This window comes from Adiantum capillus-veneris, chromosome 12 (assembly GCF_014529385.1).
Source record: "Adiantum capillus-veneris isolate H3 chromosome 12, ASM1452938v2, whole genome shotgun sequence".
Taxonomy (NCBI): domain Eukaryota; kingdom Viridiplantae; phylum Streptophyta; class Polypodiopsida; order Polypodiales; family Pteridaceae; genus Adiantum; species Adiantum capillus-veneris.
The window spans coordinates 141,508,383-141,531,026 of NC_140942.1; the positions used below are offsets into that span (position 1 = coordinate 141,508,383).

The 22,644-nt window shown below is 40.8% G+C and overlaps 1 protein-coding gene across 3 annotated transcripts; it reads left to right on the forward strand.

Moving 5' to 3' along the window:
* The first annotated feature begins 5,672 nt into the window (after positions 1-5,672).
* Positions 5,673-9,036, forward strand: LOC147446614 (uncharacterized). 3 transcript variants are annotated; one of them, XM_086525814.1, is made up of 8 exons: positions 5,674-5,803; positions 5,941-6,104; positions 7,467-7,538; positions 7,655-7,725; positions 7,843-8,002; positions 8,084-8,164; positions 8,275-8,361; positions 8,441-9,036. In XM_086525814.1, exons 1-8 carry the CDS (start codon positions 5,785-5,787, stop codon positions 8,549-8,551), a joined length of 765 nt encoding a protein of 254 aa, XP_086381940.1. In that variant the 5' UTR covers positions 5,674-5,784; the 3' UTR covers positions 8,552-9,036. The 3 variants fall into 3 exon arrangements, with proteins under 3 accessions (XP_086381938.1, XP_086381940.1, XP_086381939.1); XM_086525812.1 differs by having other exon boundaries at positions 5,673-5,803; positions 7,843-8,164; XM_086525813.1 differs by lacking the exon at positions 5,674-5,803 and having other exon boundaries at positions 5,811-6,104; positions 7,843-8,164.
* Positions 9,037-22,644: the final 13,608 nt, after the last annotated feature.

The window sequence follows — 22,644 nt, forward strand, 5'->3', positions numbered from 1 at the left end:
GTATCCATAGCTTGGTGCTATTAGAGTGAACCCCCCCCCCTTAAGCATAGATAGGGTGTAGGTTAAAAATTAGCTACCAACAAATGGAGTTTTTGGTGCACTGCCAAACCTTGGGTTTAAGGTGTACCCAATAACCTCACGAGAAGTGCAACAAAAATAGGACTTGAAAAAAATTGGTAGTTTGGGAGGTCTTACCACTCATGTGTGGTAGTGTCTATAACCCATACAATTTATTTTGACTAAGAAAAACATAAAAAGAGTTGATCTAAAGAACATCACTCACTATCAACAAAAAATATTTGAGATTCGGTGTCTCCATCAATCACATGAATCTGATTTTTATCCTTTTGAAAGCATCTATTTGAAGGATGAATTGTCTTACCAGAATAAACACAAGGATTTTTCTTGAAACAGTCCTTTTGGAAATAAATTCTCTATTTCTTGATTTATTTTAGCTATTTTCTACGTTACGTTGCCTTTGCTGCTCATTGGACGTGCTTTATTTTTTCTCTCTTCAATATGGCCTTCTAAAAGACCTTTGAAATCTCCTAATGTTTTAAAAAAACAAAATTTTTCAAAACTGAACCAAATGTCTGTTTGACTTACTAGAACATGAAAACGACCTTGCTTTTCATTTTAAGACCTTATAACTATGTCCAACAAGTTTTTTGGACCAAAAAATCAAGAAGTGGACATTGGCATCTATTTTTCTTATTTTTTAAAGAGACCCCAAGATCGAAAATCTTACATCCTCCCACACTTGAAAATTTTGAGGTGTCCTCATCTTGACATGAAGTCTAGCCTCAATACATCATCTTGTTCCCAAATAGCACCTCCTCCGGATATGTTGACCATTTGATAAGGTGTTCAATGATGGTTCTATTTTGAAGAATAGCTTCAGGGCATACTTGAAAAGTTCCATTTGTGGAAGTAGATAACAGGGAATCATCAAGAATGTGATTTGGATCAAGTACATACCTCTTAAGCAAGCTCACATGGAAAACATCATGTACCTTGATAGGCGGTGGCAATAATTGTCGATAATCTTGTCATTGATTCTTTTTGTGATGACAAAAGATCCACAATATCTTGCACCCATTGATAAAGAACTACATTTAGGTTTCATTCTAAAAAATACCATATCCCCTTCTTCAAAGAGTGGAGTTGATCATTTAGGGTCGGCATAACTCTTTTGTCTATCTTGAGCAGTCTTTATATCTTGAGGTATGAGGTCCATGTACAATTGCATCTCATCCAACATATCTTTGGATGCTTGAACTCTTATGTCCACTTTAATGGAGTAAGATAGACTTGTTCATATAATTCTTGAAAAGAAAACATCCCAATTCTACGTTAAAATGAAGAGTTATACACAAATTCAACCAAATATAAATATCTGGTCCACTTACTCTGCTCATGCATACAATAATCTCATAACATATCCTCGATGATTTGATCAGTTCTCTCCATTTTCCCATCGGTTTGAGGATGATAAGCAGTACTAAAGGCCAAATGGGTTCCTGTGGATGATAATAAAGCTTTCCAAAAGTTTGAAGTGACTTGCATCAAGTTATATAGTGAGGTATTTTGTGATACATAAAGACACCTTTCATGAAAACTTGAGCTATTATATTTTATTCCATGGAGAAACACTAAGTCGAATGAACCCTCTTTTAAGAAGTTGAGTAAGTTGCTCTTTGAGTTCCGCAGACTCACGTACCGACATATTACATGATATATGTGTAACTGGTTGAGTATAAGCACATGTCTATATCTTAACCCTTGTTCCTGTTTATTCTCCCACATTAAGTGATCAGTTTAATAAGAGAAAATTATTTGGGTTGGTTAGATATTAGTTTTTATGACATTACCTCTCTCTTGAAATCATAGTTGTCCTCGACTATGAGGTAGAGATGGTAAAGTCTCACCCGTTAGTCCATTGGTCTTAGCGGGTAGAGGATCCACTTTTACCCTACGACATCATTCCAGAGTGGATGAATAATCCACTTGGTGCTTGAGAGACATTGTCTTCTGCAAGCATGTCTGCTCTTTTTAGTCCATATCATACTTCCAAAGTAGAGTGACAAGTTCTACTTGGTATTTGGGAGACGTAGTCACCACAAACATGATCCTAAGTATGCATACTTCTTAACATTTGTGCACGAAACATAAAAAGAGAGTCTTATAAGACAAAAACATGGATCATTTAAAATGAATTTCTTTTACATTTGCTTACTCTTTTGTGTCATTGTAAGCATCATTAACAAGGTTCATATTATCCTTAAGCTATGTTCTTTGCATGCATTTAACATCTTTGAAAAGATAATTTTTAACTTAAATAAGATACTGTCAGTAATCTTACCATTTCTTAATGCATGGTACAAAGATAGCAAAAGGGACACTTGTCAAGTTCCTCCTCATGTTGCCCTCATGGTGTGCCTAAAGCCTATTGGTTGGCCACCCAAGGGGTCCAATGATAATTTAGGGGATTTAATTAATTGATTTTGCATTTATCAAGTCCTCTCTCTCAAAGGGGAAAGGGGGACACTTGTCTCAAGGCTACCCTTGCTGCTTGTAATGCCTCCTGCTTATGATTGGCTAGGCCTGGAGGGGTCCAATGAGCTTTAAGCATGAGCTACAAGGGGGGGTCGACCCAAGCAATCTAGGGGGTTGCTTAGGGGGTATACTCACACACACACACACACACTCACAAACACTCTCATTGTGTGCTAGGCAAGGTGCAAGAGCTCCATCTCCTTCTCCAAGCTCCTTGAGAAGTTGAGAGCCTACACCAACACTCTTGGCTATGGAATGCAAATCCAACCAAGAGCTATGCTTCAATGCTAATTAAGCTTTCCATCTTCTCCATCTTCATTACTATGCTATTATGTATGCTAAGCAAGAAGAGTGATGATAAGTGAGGAATTATTTCTTTCTCCTATGGAATACTTCTTCTTCCTCTTCCCTACCCTCATTCCCTGCTAGCTCTCTCCACCTTCGAAGGTGTTTGAGGTCTTGGGACTGAGGCTTGGGATAGTTAATGCTTTCCACAAAGTGCATGTTATGCTTATTGCAAGAAGGCTAAAGGTTTATTGCAAGTAGATTAGTTACTTAATGCAAGTAGATTAATTGTATTGCAAGGTAGATTAATTGTTTCTTTAGGCACAAGTTGATGCATAAAAGTATACATCCTCATGCACTCAAATGATTCAGGGAACACAAAGACTAATGATGTTCACGAGTTCTTGATTGTTTTCAAGCTAAGATTGATTGTTGATATTATGCAAAAGCTTGGTGTATGAAGCTTCCATCTCCATACTGCCAAAGAGGTCTCAAGGAACACAAAGATTGTATTGTATCAAGTCTCTCTTAATGAGAGAATCTATAATACAAATGCCTTTTGGAGGGGGGACCGGATCCACATAAATCCGGTCCTCAACTGTTGTCATATTCTCTAAAATCTCTCTCTCTCTCTCTCTCTCGCAAAGGTATTGCGCATGCCTAGTTAATTAAGTGTTATGATTAAGTTGCTACTACCAATTAAGTTCACCATCTATGCTCTCAAAGTTGCTCACTTTAATTCTCTTGATTCCGCTATTCTCTAAGTTCATAGGCCATTTCCATTACATAAATGCTCTCATTTTTTCTAGATAAAATAAAAAGATTTTTTTTTGGAAAAGTTGGGTTATTTGATGGACAACCTAGTGTTGAAGATGCAAGGCCAAGTTCCATGCTTCATGGCCTTGTATTCTACATGCCCTCGATGTTTTCACTGGCTAGTCAGTGCAGCTTGTCTTCAACAAGTACTCAAGTGTGAAGCAGCTCTATAATGACAGATATGTAGCAACCATGGCCAACCATGTGCACAAAATTTGATTGGTAAGCACACACTTAGCATTTCATCATCATCATCTTCTCTTTTTGCAGATTAGCAATCATTATTGAGTGTGCAATGTGTGATCAAACACGATGCACAAAAATTTGAAGGAAAATAGTGCCGAACTTTTTAAAGATAGTCAATTTTCTAGGAGCTTACACTCATAAAAGGGCCAACATGCATCACAAGCCATGGCGATAGTTCACTGAGGTGTTTGATGCCCTCTAGCTCTTGCATTCCCTTGATCCCTCTAATTTTTTCATTTTAGTTCTCCAATTCTTGCTATCCGTGGTCTTTTGATTTAGACAATCATTGCATTCTTCTGCCTTGTAAGTGGCATTTCATGGAAAGATGTGTTGATTCCAATGTGGGCTTCTTCCACCCTTTTGGCAACTCATTTGCCTCTTCTACACCCTACAAGAAAGATAAAAAACAACCTTCATGGAGTCATTGCAATAAGGACAAGAAACTCTTCTCATACTAATGCTCGTTCATGATCCTCCAATCAAATTTTACACCCTTCTCTTTTCCAAGGCTTGGCTCCATTGGTGCTTCTACCTATTTCTCTAATTAAGAAGCATGAAGCAAATTATGAGGGCATGGTTGCGGTTAGCTACTTGCACAACTTTGGAAGCACTCAACACATGTGGTGGTAGGCTCAATGTTCCACAAAGGGAGGAGGTAGCAAACATTGCATTCAAAATTTTGGGGGTGTAACATTGGATGGCAAGAACTCCCCTACCTCTGTCTTTTGGTGTTCCTGCAAGGTCTCTTTAGATATTGAGGTTTCCTTGTTTGGATGGAGCTCCAAAACTTTCGTGCAATACCATCCCTTCATCAAGGCTATTGTTGGACCTCTTGGCCATCTCCTAGACGCATGGCCACACTAGAGATCAACCCACATTAGCATCCTCAAGAGCTCATGGAGCTCACTCTATCTAATGAGTTTCATGGGACTATTTTGATTGAGAGGAATTGCAACTTCAGTTTTTTACAGACCAATAATGCTTTTCACTTTGTGGGATACATGCCAAAGTCATCATGAACTTTCCAAGCAAGCAGTCACCAAGGCCACAAATGACCCTTTTTGCCCCTCCCCTTTCTTCTTAGGCACAAGGAGAGGCTTTAAGTAGACTCAAGGAACCCATCTCCTCTTCAAATCTGACTTCTAACAAGCCTAAGAGGGAGAATAATGGGCTAACCTTACTTGCTATTTCCACAGAAGGGAGAATTGAGGGTGAAGAGACACACTGGAAGCACATGTGAATGCCTTTGATACTATCCACTAGGCAACAACTCCAATTTTAACATTTTGCTACCTCCAAATAATGGCCAACCTCAATGGAGGCACAAAGGATAACAACCAAGAAAGTTTCTAAGCATCAATCCATAAAGTAGTTCTTGTAACTTGTGACTAGGGGACTCTTTCGCTTGTCCACCCTTTTTGGTAAAGTTTCTCGTTTTATCCATTCTTTGTGATTAGGAGTAGATCCTAGGAACAATCCCAACACACCTAAATAATCTACGCTCCAACTTTGCCAAAATTGGCAAAGTTGGAGAGAGTTGTGCACGGTTTACAGTGCATAGGGCGGCTTTGGGTAAACATAGCTGCTAGCTATCTTGTCCACTTGTTGCTTGCCTTGTAAGGGAAAGCTGGCAATAGATAGGGTAGAGGAAACTTTGTTCAGATTGGTAGATTTAGCAAGGGTAAATTGACGAGTCACAAGAGGGGACGGGGGTAAACCTCTCATGGGCGATAAGTTAGAACTCTCTCTTATGGGATTGAGATGGTGGGACGCAGTGCACACCCAATCCATAAATGGGGAAGGAGGAGCTGACTGCCACGCCAGCAAAAGGCTAACTGATATAGCCACATTGTGGGCCCACTCACGATCAAAAGTGAGGACATGGCCTTCTCATCAGGAGGTATATTTTGAACTCTCAAGTTTCAACAGAACAACACCTCGCTCTGACGATCTGATCTTCTGCTGCTTCTGCGTTGCTCTCTCTCTCTCTCTCTCTCTCTCTCTCTCTCTCTCTCTCTCTCTTCACCTTGTTTGAAGACATGGGAGCAGGAAAAGAGCAGGATAAGGATGGCTCTGCTGCACTCAAGAGCACAGTGCTCCACCTCGATATGGATTCGACTGTCCTGGAATGCAGAATATGTCAAGAAGAAGAGGACCCTTCGAAGCTGGAAGCACCATGTGCTTGCTCCGGCACCCTTAAGGTGTGCTGCTGCTTATCTTTTCCGTCTTTCTGTGACTCTCAATTTCTTCTTTTCTCTTTTTTGCACTTTATCACCATACCTGCTGCGGTCTTGAGAGCAATCTTTCGGTGAAAATCTGGCATGAGCTGCCTGTGAAAAAGCTGTCTATACGCACATGATGTGTTTAGCGGCAGGCATGGCTCGGGAGCTGTAAGAGAGATTGTGGGAAGAACTCTAAAGGAAGGATGAAGCCAATTTGGGTGAAGAACACGCGGGGCCAAGAATCTTGCAAAGAAATGTGATAATTCCTGCGTCGATGCAGACTCCCACAGATCATAAGCCACCATTTTGTACCATTTTGTTGGATGACTACCACTCATTGCTAGATAGCATGGGTTTGATTTTTTTTTTTTTGATATGTGCAAGTATTTTGGGGAAGAACGCTTGGTTGGCCTGGAGCTGGACCCGACCTAGGCACATCAAGCCATCAACCCTCACAGGGTTCGCTCTAGGGGACCCTATGACATGGTTACTCATGGTGTGATCATGAGAGTTGCATGAAGGTGCTTGCTATGTATCACAAGTGCCTTTTTATGATGCTATATTGGTTCTCAATTTCTACTATCGCTCCTTGATTGTGTAAAAATGGTGCAATCACAAATTCTTGTGTGTGACTACCCATCCTTTCTTGCCCTCCAATACCCTTATGTCGAGGGCACTGTGCATGCAATAGTTGCAAGACCTCTCCTAGAATTACCATTGGATGATCAAGTGGCAATAATGCAAGAGATGAGCTCGATCGCCAGTTGCTTTGGTAATGCAAAGTGACAGATGCTCAACTGTACATGCCCATGGCTGTCGGAGATTAAGTGCCAGCTTTGTCACTTGAAATTGGCTGGATTTTCTACCTAGGCATGGTAATGTACACCGTTTGTAGATTGGGTCTGTTAATGGATCCGCCCCTTCTCACTAAGCATTTTGTTAAAGCCACTGGTTGTTCTTGGACTGAAGCTCTCTTAGTAAGAAGTCCTCTAGATAGCCGGATTTCAAAGATTTGACAAACAAAGCTCTCTTTGTTGGTGACGACTGACCCTCCGTCTATGCCACAAATTACTAGTGTCCAAGAAATTTATTTTAAGGCTTTGACAACAATAGATAAATCTTGTGATTTTTGCTCAATAGTTGCACTAGGCACTCTTAATTTTTTGCTGTGATATATGGCCAACGCAGTCTAAATGGTGCTCTTGACCATGAAAGTCCTTTGCATTCTCAATGCAAGATAGGCAACCTTGTTGTAAAGTGATATATTTTTCAATGGTAGTTGTCTGCTAGAGAATATATTTCAGTGGTAATTATCTGCTAATGTTTATCTTTCTCTTGTAGTATGCACACCGAACTTGTGTTCAGAGATGGTGCGATGAGAAAGGGGATGTAACCTGCGAAATCTGCCAGCAGGTAATTTGAGGAGTTTTTTGTTTTATGTTTTATGTTTGTTCTCACAACAAATGGAAGAAACCGTCAAGGCAGTTATCTGTTGGATTTGTAGTCATTTCCTCGTGGTTTGATTTCAGCCTTACAAACATGGGTACACAGCCTCCTCACCGTCACGATTGCAATCAGGCAGTATTTCTATTGACATCAGGTGCTTGTTAGTCGAGAGAGAAGACACTATTTGAAAAATTTGTGTGTTTGTATGCGAATTTTGATAGTAGATTTTGAGATTTGACAAGTTCTGTGCTTTAATGGTTGTGGGTTATAGGGATGATTGGAGCATCCAAAGTTCTCACCCGATAGGACTTCGAGATCCACGAATTTTGGCTCTTGCTGTGGCTCAAAGGCAATTTCTAGAATTGGATTATGAAGAGTATGATACGACTAGCTCTGATAGTGCTATGTGTTGTCGCACTGTGGCTCTCATTGTAAGATGCTTCACGCTTTATCTCATGTCCTTGAGATGCCTTTATCCATACAATGTACTTATAAGCATTGATTTTGCACAGCTTGTAACCTTGCTTTTACTCCGTCATACATTTACAATGGTCATAACTCCTACAGATAGCGATACCTCCACGTTTCTTGTTGTGAGTCCCTTATGATATACACGCAGCACGCTGCTATTCACATTTGTGACGACGAACACATGAGGCTTCTGTATGTACTTTTCACATTTTGCTTTGTTTAATGGTTGCAGGCGCTTATATTGCGCATTGTAGGCTTTTTTTTACCTTGCTACATCATGGTGCATGGCATGGGTACATCACAGAGAGAGCAACAACAGGTGTGTTGCCTTCCCCAGGCCAATGTTTATAGTTGGCTGAACCATACAGTTATGCTGATATGTACCCTGGATTATATAGGGAATGACATTGACTGCAGCAGAAGTAAGTATTCTATTGCAGACAGCACGTCCTGAGGCGATCCGAATTGCTCTAGCTCCCGCCATGGATGTGAATGAGCAGATAGAGTGAGTATGAAGCTACCCTACCGATGATGTTGTCATTTTGGGCTACACACATTGACGAGCACAACGCCTGCAAGGGAAGCCGCATCTCAACATCATCTTGGGCTACACACATTGGCGAGCACAATGCCTGCAAGAGAAGCCGCATCTCAAATGTCTGAAAAAGAAGACTCGAGTGCCGTTCATTCAACAGTGCTTGAGATTCCTCAGCCCTTGATATGTGATGCAACTTACAGCTGCTCTCTTTCTATGTATAAATGCACCATTCTTTCCTATTGTAATGTGATGTTTGACGAGCGTGGGCCTGCATTCAATCTTGCCCGAGATCATAGCGCAAAAACAAGTGTCAACCTCGGCTCTTGTAATCATATGGCTCCTGGAAGAGTTAGTAACCTTCAGTTTTGACTTGATAGCACAATTTCATATGGTTTTGTGCTCAAGCCTCAAGGCTTAATTAATGCCAAGCAGAATTCCATTGCATTACTCTCTCTCTCTCTCTCTCACAGGGAAGAAGCTTTATTGTAAGTACAACTAATTTGCCTTGATTGCTTTATTGTGGAGAAGGCTTCGTAGCATTTCTCCTTGAAGCTTTTGCCAAAAGCTCTATTTTGCTGTGACGGGTGGCCAATGTGGGCGCCTATCCAAATGCATCCTCCTTCCACTCTGGCATGTCATATGTAGAGAGTCCTACACCACAAAGTTCTTGAGGAGAATGCTGCTTCGTGTTTCTCACAAAGGACGTATTTGATCCTTTGGGATGGTGGTTTAAGTAGATATTGTTATTGTAGCTCTTTGAAGTGAACCATTTGAGTCCCTTACAATTTTCACAGATGACACATCAATGGAGGACATTGTCATTGTAGCTCTTTGAAGTGAACCACTTGAATTTTCACAGATCACACATCAATGGAGTACATTGTTTTCCCTCTTAAGAAGCTGGTTTGTTCATCCTTATTGAGCTCAGTTCCAAGCTCCTCTTAATCCCCTTTGTCTTGATATAAGAGATCCATCAGCATCATAGTCAAGGTAATCCCTGACATCCAAGACCCTCGATGCTATTAGCTACTTAGCTTCCCATCTCTCAAGTGAACTCCTTAGTGGTTGACTAGAAGAGAGGTTTTCATCCTCCTTTGTGATGATAATCCCAAAAAGCGAACCTTTGTGACATTTTGAAGGTTGATTCATAGTAGAAGTTTTAGATCCCTGATCCAAAGAGCTTCTTTTCATCAGGAAAAGATCTTGCCTTGTATTTTGGTCCACATCCCTCGAGGAAAGCCTAATTTTACTCCTAGCCATGGAAACAACCACTACAAGGGACTTGTAAAAGACAAATACTAACGTTGTTGAAATGGGTTTTTTATGTGCATGGCATTGGCAATTTGTAAAAGTGTTCGAGACAATGTCGGTACAAAAGCGTCGCTATGGACATCGTGATTAGCATCACTATGTGTGTTGCCATCACATTCTTTATTTAGCAACTATGATAGCGACATTGCATACCATAACTTGCGACGCTTGCACATGAATTTTTGGAGGATTGTAGAGTTTTCATGGCTTTGCTACCCAATCAACCATACTAGATAGTGATCCTTTCCCTCAAAACTTTGTGTTAAAAGAAATCGACATGATGTTAAAATATAGAGATGAAATGAAATTTGGAAAAACTTGTATTTCATTGCTTCAAAGTTCTACAATATATTGAATTTGTCAATAGAAAAGCAGAATAAAATATCGATGTGAAGTTGAATGTTCAATTACAAAATGGGATGTGCATGTCATCCTCAATAATACCTATATGCATAATAGTAAAAAACAAAAGAAAGCATCCTAGTGCACTGCGTCGATGATGACATCTCCTCCCATTATAGGGGAAACTTTAGTAGGTTTTGCAAATAATGAAAAAAGAAACAAAGTTTAGAAAACAAAAATGAATGAAAAAACACAGTAAAATCAATGTAAACAATGTTCAAAGTTTGTACAACTTATTGATCCAGCTTGACATTTCAACTTCTAAATGAGGGGATGGAGACCCTTCTTTGTGCCAAAAAAAATGCTCTCAAGCGGGTGGGATCCCTTTCATTGATAATCCATTGGTAGAAGCAATAACCACAACAAAAATATTAGAACAAACAATTACAAATTGACAAATACTTAACCATAAAAGAAATGCAAAATTATTCTCAAATGTCCCCCATCCAATGCTACTAAGGTGATATGAACTCCCCCCCCTCCACTCACGTCCTAGTTGCCTTTCTGATGGCTCCTCTTGTCAGGGTTGTTGTGCCATTTCTTCTTGCATTCTTTCCAATTTTCGTTATCGAGCCAAAGCAGCTTGTCTCCTCCCTTCTTAACTAACATCCAAGCGCTAGTGCTTGCAATAATCACGCATCATCATGTTTATCCATTGCTCAACAAATGGTGAAGGATCTCAATGACACGCTCCTTCAGTGCACCATCAATCTTATCCTATGTCTTCATGATGTGATGGGGTAGACCTACATGAAAAGTTAATTCAAGTGTATCCAAGCAATGGGCTGGTCTATGATGTAAGGAAGCTCTAGCTATTGATTTGTGGCAAAATTGAGGCGTAACCATAGGGATCTTGGTAGGGGTCTCCTCATATGTGAAGCTATGGGTATTGTGTGCTCAAAAGCGAGGGGTGTGAAACGAGAGTTTATGATTGTTAGGATAAAGCTAGAGTGTATGGCAAAGTTGTGGCAGATGTGGGATTGATTAGAGACATCGGGGGTTAAGGGTTGGATGGTTTCAAGGCGAGATGCAATCATTGGCACCGCCACTTCCACAACATTATCTCCCACCACCAATGCAATGTTGTGGCCACAAGGACTCATGTGAGCATCAGGTAGGGATCAATGACTCAGAGCGCTCCTAAGATGTGGAGCATGAAGGGATGGGCGGTGTGATGGGCCGTGTGTCTGGGGACTTAGATGGGTGGTGGTACTCATACCATCTTCTCTAGTTCGGTGACATAGATGCTAAGAAAGCCCAAAAACTTTCATTGCCATAAACGGCCATGTGTGTATGTGTGCCTATAAAGAAAAAAGAAAAGAGTGCAAGAAAGTGAAGAAACAAAAAGAAATTGCACAACTAGCCTTCCTAATCAACAAAAGAACTTAATGTTAACAATAACTTTGCATCGATCTTATAAAAATATGACAACCTTTAATTGCATTGACAATTTAAACTTATTACTAAAATAATACTTGTGAAAAAAAAATGTGCTTTCATTGCATAAAACACATCTACTTAGTCATACTAAGAGCAAGCATCCTCAAGTACAATGTAAAGGAACTGAAGTAGCCTCTCTCATTTTGGCATAACTCAACATAAATCTATAAAGAGCTCCCCCCCTAGAGAGACATCCTGATAATCATGCAAGAGGTTATCTACATTTTCCTTTGCGTTCACTGCCTTGTCTGCATTTTCCTCTTCATCTTTCTCTGCGATTTTCTCTGTATTTTCTATAGCTAGGAGATTGTATCCGTTGTTGTTCAACTCTCCTCGTCGGACAGATCTTTAAGGTCTCTTGGGATAGTTTCCTACACATTAAAACAATCTTCTTCTTTTGCTTCTGCAATTTCCTCTGCATTTTCTATAGCTAGGAGATGGTAGCCCTCATAAACTCATGCACTTTGCAAGGTTACACCTCGGTTGCAAAGTCTTGCGATAGAAGATTACCCAAAAAGAGAAATAATCTTGCATGAGATAATGCGTGTAAATTTTTTGCAATTATCTATAATAAGATACAATGGCATACTTATTTGCAGTGTTTAGGTAGGATGAACGTGTCTTAAAGATTACTTTGTTATTTTTTCAATCCCATGCTAATAATAATAAGATACAATGGCATACTTATTTGCAGTGTTTAGGTAGGATGAACGTGTCTTAAAGATTACTTTGTTATTTTTTCAATCCCATGCTAATAAAGCTTGACTCTCCTCTACACACTGTAGTAGCATGGCCCTCCATGTTTGATTTAAACCATTGCGTATCAAATATCTCCACTTTGAACCTTTTGTACTCTACCCTCAAAATTTTATGTCGCGTTTTAAAATAAAAGATTTTACCAGCACCGACAAATACTACTCGAATTTTGCCATGACCTCACAATCAAATGTGCATTGCTTTGTGTCACCCCGCTCTACTATGAAGTGATGACCTTTACACCAAGCTACCATGTATGACTTGTAATGTGACCATTCCATAGCATCATGTAACTATCTTAAACTCATGGAAGATAGAAAGATCTCAAGTTTTCATGATAATGTACCATTGGTCATTTTTTCCTTCTAAAGGGGCTGCTTTCCCGTGGACGTAGCCCACATTAGGTGAACCACGTATATCGTGTGTGCTCTCTCTCTCTCTCTCTCTCTCTCTCTCTATAATCTCTCCCGTGTGAAAATTATCTCTCTCCATTAAGTAAACTACTCAATTATTTACTTAGGTACGTCCTATTTCCTAACAGATACCAAGGTGGATTTTCGACCTATCTCTCTCTGTGAATTGTCAGTAGTGAAGTGCTTTATGAAATTTAAGAGTCTGCAAGTTCTAAACTCACAAGGTAAGCTTCACAGACAGCAAAAAAACATTTATGGACAAAATTGGTCTTGGAAAAGCTGTGGAAACTCATCGGTAAGTCAAAACCAACTTTTGAAGAAAGTTTGGCAAAAAAAGAGATTATTATCTCTTTAGTGATTTATGCAAGCAAATTTGATTTTTTTTTTGTCCGAAAGAACTTGTAATCTACTATATAAGACTTTAATGGCATCAAAATTCCATAAAAAACATTTTTAGGCCTGCACATAATAAGCATTATTCTTTTTGGGCTTGAAATTGAATTTTTAGCTCAAGTATATTTGTCTAGGTGAAGTATAAGCATTTGTGTAAAGGCTCTAAAAGTTTTGATCTCATTCAAGTGAAACATTCGAGCGGAAGTAAACCCAAAACTGAACAGAAATTGATGAGACCTCTTGACTATCTTAAAATACCTTGTTGTAATTGTATGTTGAAAAACTTGAAAAAATTGCAAATTTGGACACTTCGATGATAAGCACGCTTATTATCTTAGGACCTAGAGGTGCAAAATTTTCATCGTTTGGGATACCACAAGGCTAGAACATAGCGTATTAAGACCCTAATTCAAGTGTGAAGTCAATTGGAGTTGTAAGTTGTCAGCTAGGCCTAGATTTCACGGAAGTCTAAATGCAAACACAAAAGTTGGCCTAGAAACTTGGAAATTGTACCAAACTTTATAAAACTTAACGAGTGACTTGTTTATAGTGTAAACACCCCTGTACAAGTTAAAAATGTGGAAAAATAAATTCAATTTGAATTGAGAGATAGTAAGCACACTTATTATCTCTAGTCTTGACTTGAATAGCCAATTAAACTGCATCAAAATATTCCAAATACGAAACCTCATGGGAAATTTAGCTAAAATTACCCAAAAATTACAAAAACTCAGTTAGAGCTTATTAAACATACACTTAACAAGAGACAATCAACAAAAGTGGAAAATAATGTCTTTTTTTGAGCTAGTAGATAATAAGGGTGCTTATGATCTCCTGCTATCCTGATTAACCCTCTAGTTATATCGATCAACATTGTAGAGTACTAAAGTGGGAATCACTATTTTGACAAAGATGTACATAGTCAAAAATTTGTCTAGATAGCCAGAACAAGGATTTTGCAAGTGGAGATCAATTTGGAGTGCAAAATACTTTACAATTTGGGAAAGCGGTTTGAAGGGAAATCAGAGCAAAGAGCAGATCCAAGCAGACTTCTAAGGTAAGAGGTTTGGGTTGATAATTGTTTTGTGGAAGATTTGATGAATTTGAGATCTGGTATGTGTCTTCAAAGAGATCGAAGAGTGGGAGGAGACCAGGTTAGTTTAATGTCGATAGAAGAGAGTGTAAACCAAGCAAGGATAGATCCATTCGCACCAATCATAGAAGAGGGTAGTGATACTGACACCTCTTCCGATGAGTCATACCATTGGATGGCTAACCACCAGCAACTTGGAGGTTTCCAATAGAAAGGGACTATGGGGAGTAGCAACTCCCAAAAACCCTTAAATATACCAAAATACACGACAATCTTCCTAAAGGGGACAAACGCCTATGGAACCCTAGTATATGTAGATGTTCGAGGATGTCAATGCATTTGTATTGAAGAACATCCATGTAGAGGATTGACAATAATCACAGTAAATGATGATGGTGATAGGTTCCCGAATGAGGAAGGAAACCACTATCTCATTGTCGAAGACCTAAAAAATTACATTGGTACGGAGACAACATAGCAAAAGGAAAGATGGTTATGGAGACCCAAGATTTTCCTCCTAGACTCACTCTTCTTGGAGCCTTCTACATTCATGACAAGAGAGTAGCGAGTGGCTACATTTCACAAAAATATTGGGATTTACAAGCATGGGGATGGGAGCGTCATCTCTTACTACCATTACATGAAACCCCATGTGAATGAATTATACAAAGAAAAAGTCCTATATATTTTTTTCATATGATTTTGAAATTGGAACTGATATCATTTTTTTTTATAAGTACGGATGAGAATATGAGATGATTCACTCAAAAGATATAGGGAGAGTGATAACGCCAGAACTATTGGCACATGCTTCTGAAGAGAAGCAAAAGCCCATAGACACCCCTAGAAAATCTACAAATCCCATCTGAGATGATTATGACACCATATTGCAATCAAATAGATAGTCATTTCCCAACCCTCAAAACTCACAAACCTCACCACTATCATTTCAAGCATGGCTAAAGCAATTTGCCACACCAAAAGTAAACGCAAAAGGGGGTGGATATTAGGTGATGTCAGGGCTAGAAGCACCACCAAAGCCACCATTCCATCAGCAATACCAAAGAGGAGAGTAGAATAAGAACATCAAATCCAACAAGGACTAGAGAACCACATTGAGAACAAGAAGGAAGTGTCCAAGTAGAGGAATAACCACTTGCTAGACCAATCCCGGGGCGGTCACTTTTTAGAATGTGTATGCTATCATGTGAGTTAACCGGAGAGGATTATTAAAAGATCAAAATGTATCAAAATGTATACATACAGAGGGGGGTGGGGGTTTTTAAAATAGGCACGTAGTGTAAATATAGTATGTATATTGAGGTATTATTAATAACCTCTTGAACGCACGTGATATAGGAAGCTTTTGATAAGTGACCGCCCCGGGAGACCAATTAGGAATTATGGATTAGGAGCATCCCTAGGTGAGGAACACATACCATATCCTAGGCCAGAAAGAGCGCATAGACAAGGAATGGGGGATCCTATGCTTGATGGATCACCGTAGGATCAGACCATCTCAAGTCCAAAAATGGGTTAATAAGAAATAGGAACCCGAGGAATCACGTGGTAACATTTGTGCACATCATCAGAGCTCCTAGAATTTCCCACACAGTTCATAGGATTTGGGATAATTCTAGAGAAGGATATCACTACCTGGTTTGATTCCATTGAATGTAGAGATTTTGAGTTAATGGAGGAGGTATTTGACGGTTTATCAAAGAATTTTCTCAAAGAGGGATAGCTCACAATACAACCTCAAAAATCCATAAGTTCAAGCAAAAAGAGGGAGAATCGGTCATAAAAGTAGCTTTAAGGCTAAAAAACTACGTAAAATTTTGCTCTATGAAAGAGTTACCAATGAAGTCCAGACTCATGTTGATATTTATCCAAGGATTGAGGAATGTGTACCTTTAGAAGGATCTGCATATGAACAAGAGCACAACTCTAAATGAGTTGACCAAGGAAGTCCTATACCTAGTAGTAGACAACTATGTTGTCTATAAGGAAGGTGACAATAAAGACTTAGATGATGATTCATCATCACAGCATAATGGATCAAAGTCCAAAAAATCAACACAAAATAATAAGGCAGCTATAAGTCAGGAGCAATTTATTGAAAAAGTGCTCAAAAGGATAAGCCCATTTTCTAAGCCACAGGCTAAGCAACCCAAGTGGTGAACCATCGAATAAAAATGGATGAATCATGTGACAGAAGAGTGTTAGTACAACAAGGGATATGTGAGAGAGAGATAGTATGCCCCACCAACCTAGCTAGCACCTCCTCAAGTACCACCAATGCCTAGGTATACAACAAGAAATTTTCCAGAACTAGTAGGGGTTGAACAGCCACAACCAGTTTTGGGGCAACAACCACCTCTCCCGGGAGAAAGAACAATAGGCATTAGGCATGCACCCATTGTGGAAGACCTGGAGAACAAGATTTATTTCCTATGCTCACATATTATGAAGAGCCAAGTGGATATATGGCTAGTTTAGCATTCTATCCACCTGAAGAGCCAAAAGCGCCGGAACCTTGGAACATGATTGGGAATTTTAACCCACCAACAGTAGCTCATAATGCAAAAAATAAGGCAAATACAACCTAGATGAGAGATTTTTTTTGTTCATAGCCAATGGCGGCTTATCAGGACAAAGGACTTCCTATCAACATAGAACAGCTCTAAGAGTGCCTCGACAACCTTTAGGACCGTGCTACAAGTGTGGTGGTGATCACCTTATGAAAGATTGCCCTCATACAGAGATCATTAGAGTAAATGTATATTGTCCAAATTGTGGCATCACTCATTTGATTAATGATTGCCCAAAAAATCCGAATATGGTTCTGAAAATGAAACGATGATACCTATACAAGTTGTCACAAGAGTGCAAGCTCAAAAAGAAATGGAAGAACTAGTAATTGAGGAACCTAGAACATATATGCCTAGTCTTGAACAAGAAAGTCAATTCAACACTTGGCAAGCTAGGAAAGCATGCATGAAAGCTAGGAAGGAACAAGAACAAGGTTTCTCCATATAACCATCTGCTAATTGCAATTTCATCCTTGTGGCTCTTAGATCAGGTTTTACCCATTTCTTTCATATCTCTTTGGTTGCAATGGCCACACCAGCTCCACTGTCAATAATTGCCTTGGTTGTAACACCTTGAAACTCAATGGGAAGCATAGTTGTATTGCCATCCTTGCCTTCGCAATACTCCCTATTGGACGGATACGCCGCGACGATGTCAGCACAACGAGAACTCACCTAACAAGATTTGTCAGCTAAGGACGAAGTTCGACCCGCAGGCGCGTGGAAGCAAACATAGGGTGTCAACCTACACTTGATCGACTCCTAACTAATTCCTACAGAGGTCTCTACCCAATGTCTAAGTCACAACCTTCAAGAGTGCATAAGAGGAAACTTCCTAAAACGCTTTCTAGAGCCAAACACCCATCAATCAATCTCAAAACACCACAGAACTTGAAGGAGGCCCTACTAACACCAATAGGTTGCTCTCCCTAAGGTCTATGAACCAAAACCCCAACCAAAAACACCCGGTGCAAAATCACGTAGGATGTCTGGCCGAAATTTGCAGCTCTTCATTTCCAAAATCTAAAGTGCCTAATGTGTAGCTCTACTCAATGTGAACGCGTGGATATACTGCAATGCAAAATTGGACAACGTATGCTCACCGAATCACCAGATGAAGCTTGTAGATGGAGCTCGCAAAACTGGACCGTACGCGCGCAATGTAGGTATCAGCACGTAGCTCTCGTCGGGGGCAACACGCTGCACTTCTCCGCACTCGATTCCGACCATCGATGCACACGTAGCATCAAGATGACGCTCACACTCTCTCTCGTACATAGTACGCTCACTCACAGACTTCAAAAACTTTTTTAAAAATGACAAAAGGTTTTTTATTAAGGTCAAAAAGTGGTATAAATACCTTACAATTCTCAAACCCTAAAGTTCCAAATCAACCATCTACTCAATCTAAATGTCAAAACTGGGATACAATCTGGAAACTTCTGTAAGCCCCAATATTTACAAGGTGAAATGTCGAGTTTTCTCAATAAATGAATAATTACAAAAAATGATAATCTGCCAAGTAGTCAGTTTCCATAGGGTGTGTCGAGCTTCTAACACTCCCCCCGTTCTTGCTCATATCATCCCCGACATGGCTGTTGAGCTGCTTCTTCATCTTATGGTTTCGCGCATCTTGAGGAGCGACTCGTATCTTGTATGTAAATCCAACAGTGTTGGGCCGAATATATCAGTGTTGATGGTGAAGAAGCCGGTATAGAACGCTTCTTCAAAGGCCTGGAGGTGATAGGATGGCAGAAACATTATCCTTTGATACAATGCATGTATCACCTCCTTGAAAGGCTGACCAGACAGATCATATGCACATCTGTAAGTATCTTGAAAGAAGAAGATACTGTCTGTCACCTGGCCCGGTTTGAACGTCTCGAAAACTGCCAGAAGGGTTTTGCAGATCTTCCTCATCATTATGCAAGAAAGGTCAGGCGAGCCAGTGAAAAATTTGATGGCGCCCATTAGGGTTTTCACCATGTATTGAACACTTATTCTCTCGCATGCCTTCAAGCTTGGCAGCTTCGGATAGTTCAACCAAGTGGGTTGGCTTCTTTGTAGTATCTCCTGGGCCTTCCACGTCCTTATCCTTAGTAGAGGACATAAGCTTAGGTTATCTCTGATGATTTTGGGTGCCTCTACCAAATGGATTAGGTACTGTGGATACTTCGTCAGCCACGCCTTTCTCCACCTGGGCTGGGAGTCGATTATCAATTTGGCCCCTTCAGGCTGGGAGATATCTGTTGTGTAGAGTGTCACTATCGGCTCTTCTCTAATCCTCTTGTTGATGGTGGCGGCTTAGTACTTTAGCAAAGGATATGGGAGAGAGGGTTGTAGCCATTCACACCGGAGGTTGCTCGCGTCGATCTTCTGAATGGTCATCGATTAAAAAACCCTCTGCTCCCATTCCAAGGCTTCCTTGGCCGTCTCTCTGATTTCTGCCTCTATGGCCTTGCGCAGGTTCTCTTCCTCTTCTTGTGTCAGATCTTGTGGCTCTTGAGAGGGTCCTACTAGGATTTCCTCTTGCATGGGTGTGTCCACAGGATCTGCCACATTCTCTAGGTCTATGCCTTCCATGGTCGCCGGCCCTGTGCTTGCCTGCTCTTCTGCCTGCTGTCCTTTCAGCTCTTCTATCTGCTTTAGGAGTGTCTGTTTCCCTGCTTCAGCTTCTTCTCCCATGTTCACGAGGAGGTCGTTCAACTCGGCGTTTATCTTCTCCGCCTCCTCGAGCTTTCTCTTGATAATTTCTAGCTCCTCTTGCATTGCTTTCTGCTCTTCTTCCATGCGTGTTTGCATAACCACCGACCCTTCCACCATCATCAACCTTTGATTTTTCTCTAAAGTCAACTCTTTCTGTAGCTCTTTCATCTGTTCTTCATAGATCTGGCTTTCTGTAGTGGTGTGAGTTGAGCTAGTAGCTCTGACTCTAGCAGGAGATGCCCGTAGCCGCTAGATGGTTTGATCTTTAACTAGCTGGTCCTTGAGCTCAAGGACCTCATCCTGGCTAGCCTCCTGGTCTATTTCTGGCTTTTCTTTGGCATTTCTCATGGCTTCAACTTCTTTTGACTCCTCAGCAAGTTGTAGGGTTAGGTTATCCCTTTCCCTGTCCACGTCTGTCAATGACTTGCTGAGTTGTCTATACTCCTCTTCGTCTCCTTGTAGTCTTTGAGATGCTACCTGATTTTCTCTTTCCATTTCTTGGCATCTTTGCAATGCCTTTGCCAGACTGGCTTGCAGGTCTGCTTCTCTCTCTATCTGCCTTTGGCTTTGTTTTTGCAAAGTGTCAACTTCCAGCTTTATCTGCACTTCAGTGGCTTTGAGAGTTGCCATTTCACTTTCTGAGGCCATTGACTGTGCTCTTAGCCCGGTTAGCTTTTTCATCACCACATCCCAATCATTGGTGGGCGGGTGCAGGTCCACTATATTAGTGGCCATCTCCTTTAGCTCTACTAACCGTATGCTTTGCATTTGCTCCTTGGGCCCCGTGCTTGCCAAGTGGAATGCGACTGTGGCAGCCTCTTCTTTTGTATATCTGGCAGCTAGCAGGTCTAGAAATGTGTTGTACCTTGTTTCATTTGACTCTGGCTGCTCACTTTTAGGCTTAGCCTCTTCCTTTGGTTCTTGCTCCTGGCTTTGTTCTTGCTTGGACTCTTCTTGGTCTTCTAGTTTATCTTGCTCCTCCTTGTCTTCTTGTGGAGGGCTACGAGGAGGTGGTGAGGGCGGTGGGCTGGACTCAGGGCTGGCCGGTGGAGTTGTCAGCTTTTTCTTGAAATCTCTGTCCGCCTTGGTCTTCCTTTCTCTCTCTTGGCCCTCCTGCTCTTCTAGCAGGTTCTGTCCGACTTTCTCCACTTCCTCTTCTGTAAAGGGTACATGTGGGATATTCTCTGCTGTGGCGTTAAGAATCTCAAAATTCTTTATGTAATCATCGAATCTGTCTTTGTGCACCCTTCGGGATGATCCCGACATTGCTTCTAGAGACGGCTTCCATAGCTCGTCTAAATCTCCTTTGAGGACTCTTTCTACCCTGAAGCTTTCCATCAGCCGCTCTAGACGTGCCGCTTTTTGTGATTTCGTCTCTTTTGCTGGCACTTGGGCATATTATTTCTTTCCTTTCTTCAGCTCTGGCTGCTCTTCTTGCACGGTTTCTAACCGGCGTTTCAAACGGGTTGCCACCCTTGGTGCTTTTGGCTGCTCGTCTTCCTTATCTTCCTTGAGCCTCAGCCAGTCGTTTTGTGATGGAGGGTCGGGCCATCTTTCCTTGGTGTGCAATGCTCCATAGATCACCTTCGTGAATAGCTCACCCGGCACGATGTATGTGGGGTTCTTGTTGTCCATCTTCACCAGACTATCATGTACATAAGCTGCATAATTGATGATCTTCGGCTTGCTTTTCTGCATTGCCCAGGTGAATGTTGTGGCAATTGCTGCAGAGGCGGCATCCTGTACTTTTGTGGCCGCTTTGTACACATATGGAAATATTGATTGTACAGCTGACTCATGATTGCCACTTTGGGGTTGGCAATATCTTCAAAGGTATAGTTGGCTTTCTTTTTAGTGTACACCTTTACTTCGTCTCTTCTTTTGGTTACACTATCCCCCTTGTTGGAGAGGTCTAGTGCAGCTGCCACTACTTTTTCTGTGATTAGAATCTCAGTGCCTGGCTTGCCTTGTAGATCTATAACTCGGGCCACTCCATCTTCTTTTATTGTTGTCACAAATTCCCAGACTCTTTTTATGTCAATACCTACCTGCACCGCTTCAAAGTAATTGTGGAGATCAATCTTCTCCAGATACTTTGCCATCTTGCTTCTAGCGAACTCATTGAGTTCCCGCGGTAACATTGGTAGCTCTATCACGTTTCCGTCTGTGTCTTTGAACACGCCTTGGTAAATCTTTAGATCATTGGACAGTAGCAGATCTTCTTGGATCCATGTGCTTGTTGGCTTTAGAGTTCCTTCTGGTATGACGAAGGGCTCTACCTCTTCTAGGTAATCTTTTATGGTCATCCTTTTCTTCTTTGCCGGTGACTTTGCGGCTGCCATAGATCCTGTTGCACTCAGTAGTCTGAAGTTAGCGTTTTTTCCATATCAGCTGAGAAACTGAGTTTTAACCATCCAAATGACATGAAAATTGAAAATAAAGCTTAAAAGGAACTTGTGAAACTGTGCATGTGCTCATAGTGCAATTTTGGCCAAAAATTTCCATTTAGACATCCTACGTGTAGGATGTCTTTTTCATCAGATTTGGGTGATACTTGACATGCTGGTGGTCCTTGGTCTGTACAACATGGCTATGTGCTTGGATTTGGATTTGGGCATCAAAAAGTGGATTTTTGGGTTGATTCAGGCTTTAGGTCACAAATTGGGTAGAAAGTCCATAACAGATAGCAAGTGATGTCCAAATGGGTTGAAAATTGATATATGGGCTCATTGCACCATGGTATTGGCTCCCATGATGTCACTCTTTGCACAGAAGGTCAAAAATATGCTGGAGACATCCTACGCGTAGGATGTCTATTTCATCAAAATGGCTTGGGATTTGTTCTGTGGGTAGTCCTTGGCATGTGGAACATGGCCATGCTCTTGGATTTTGATTTGGACAAGAATTGATGCTGGTAAGAGCTTGTGTAGTGTTTTTGGGCTCAAAAAATGTATCTTGA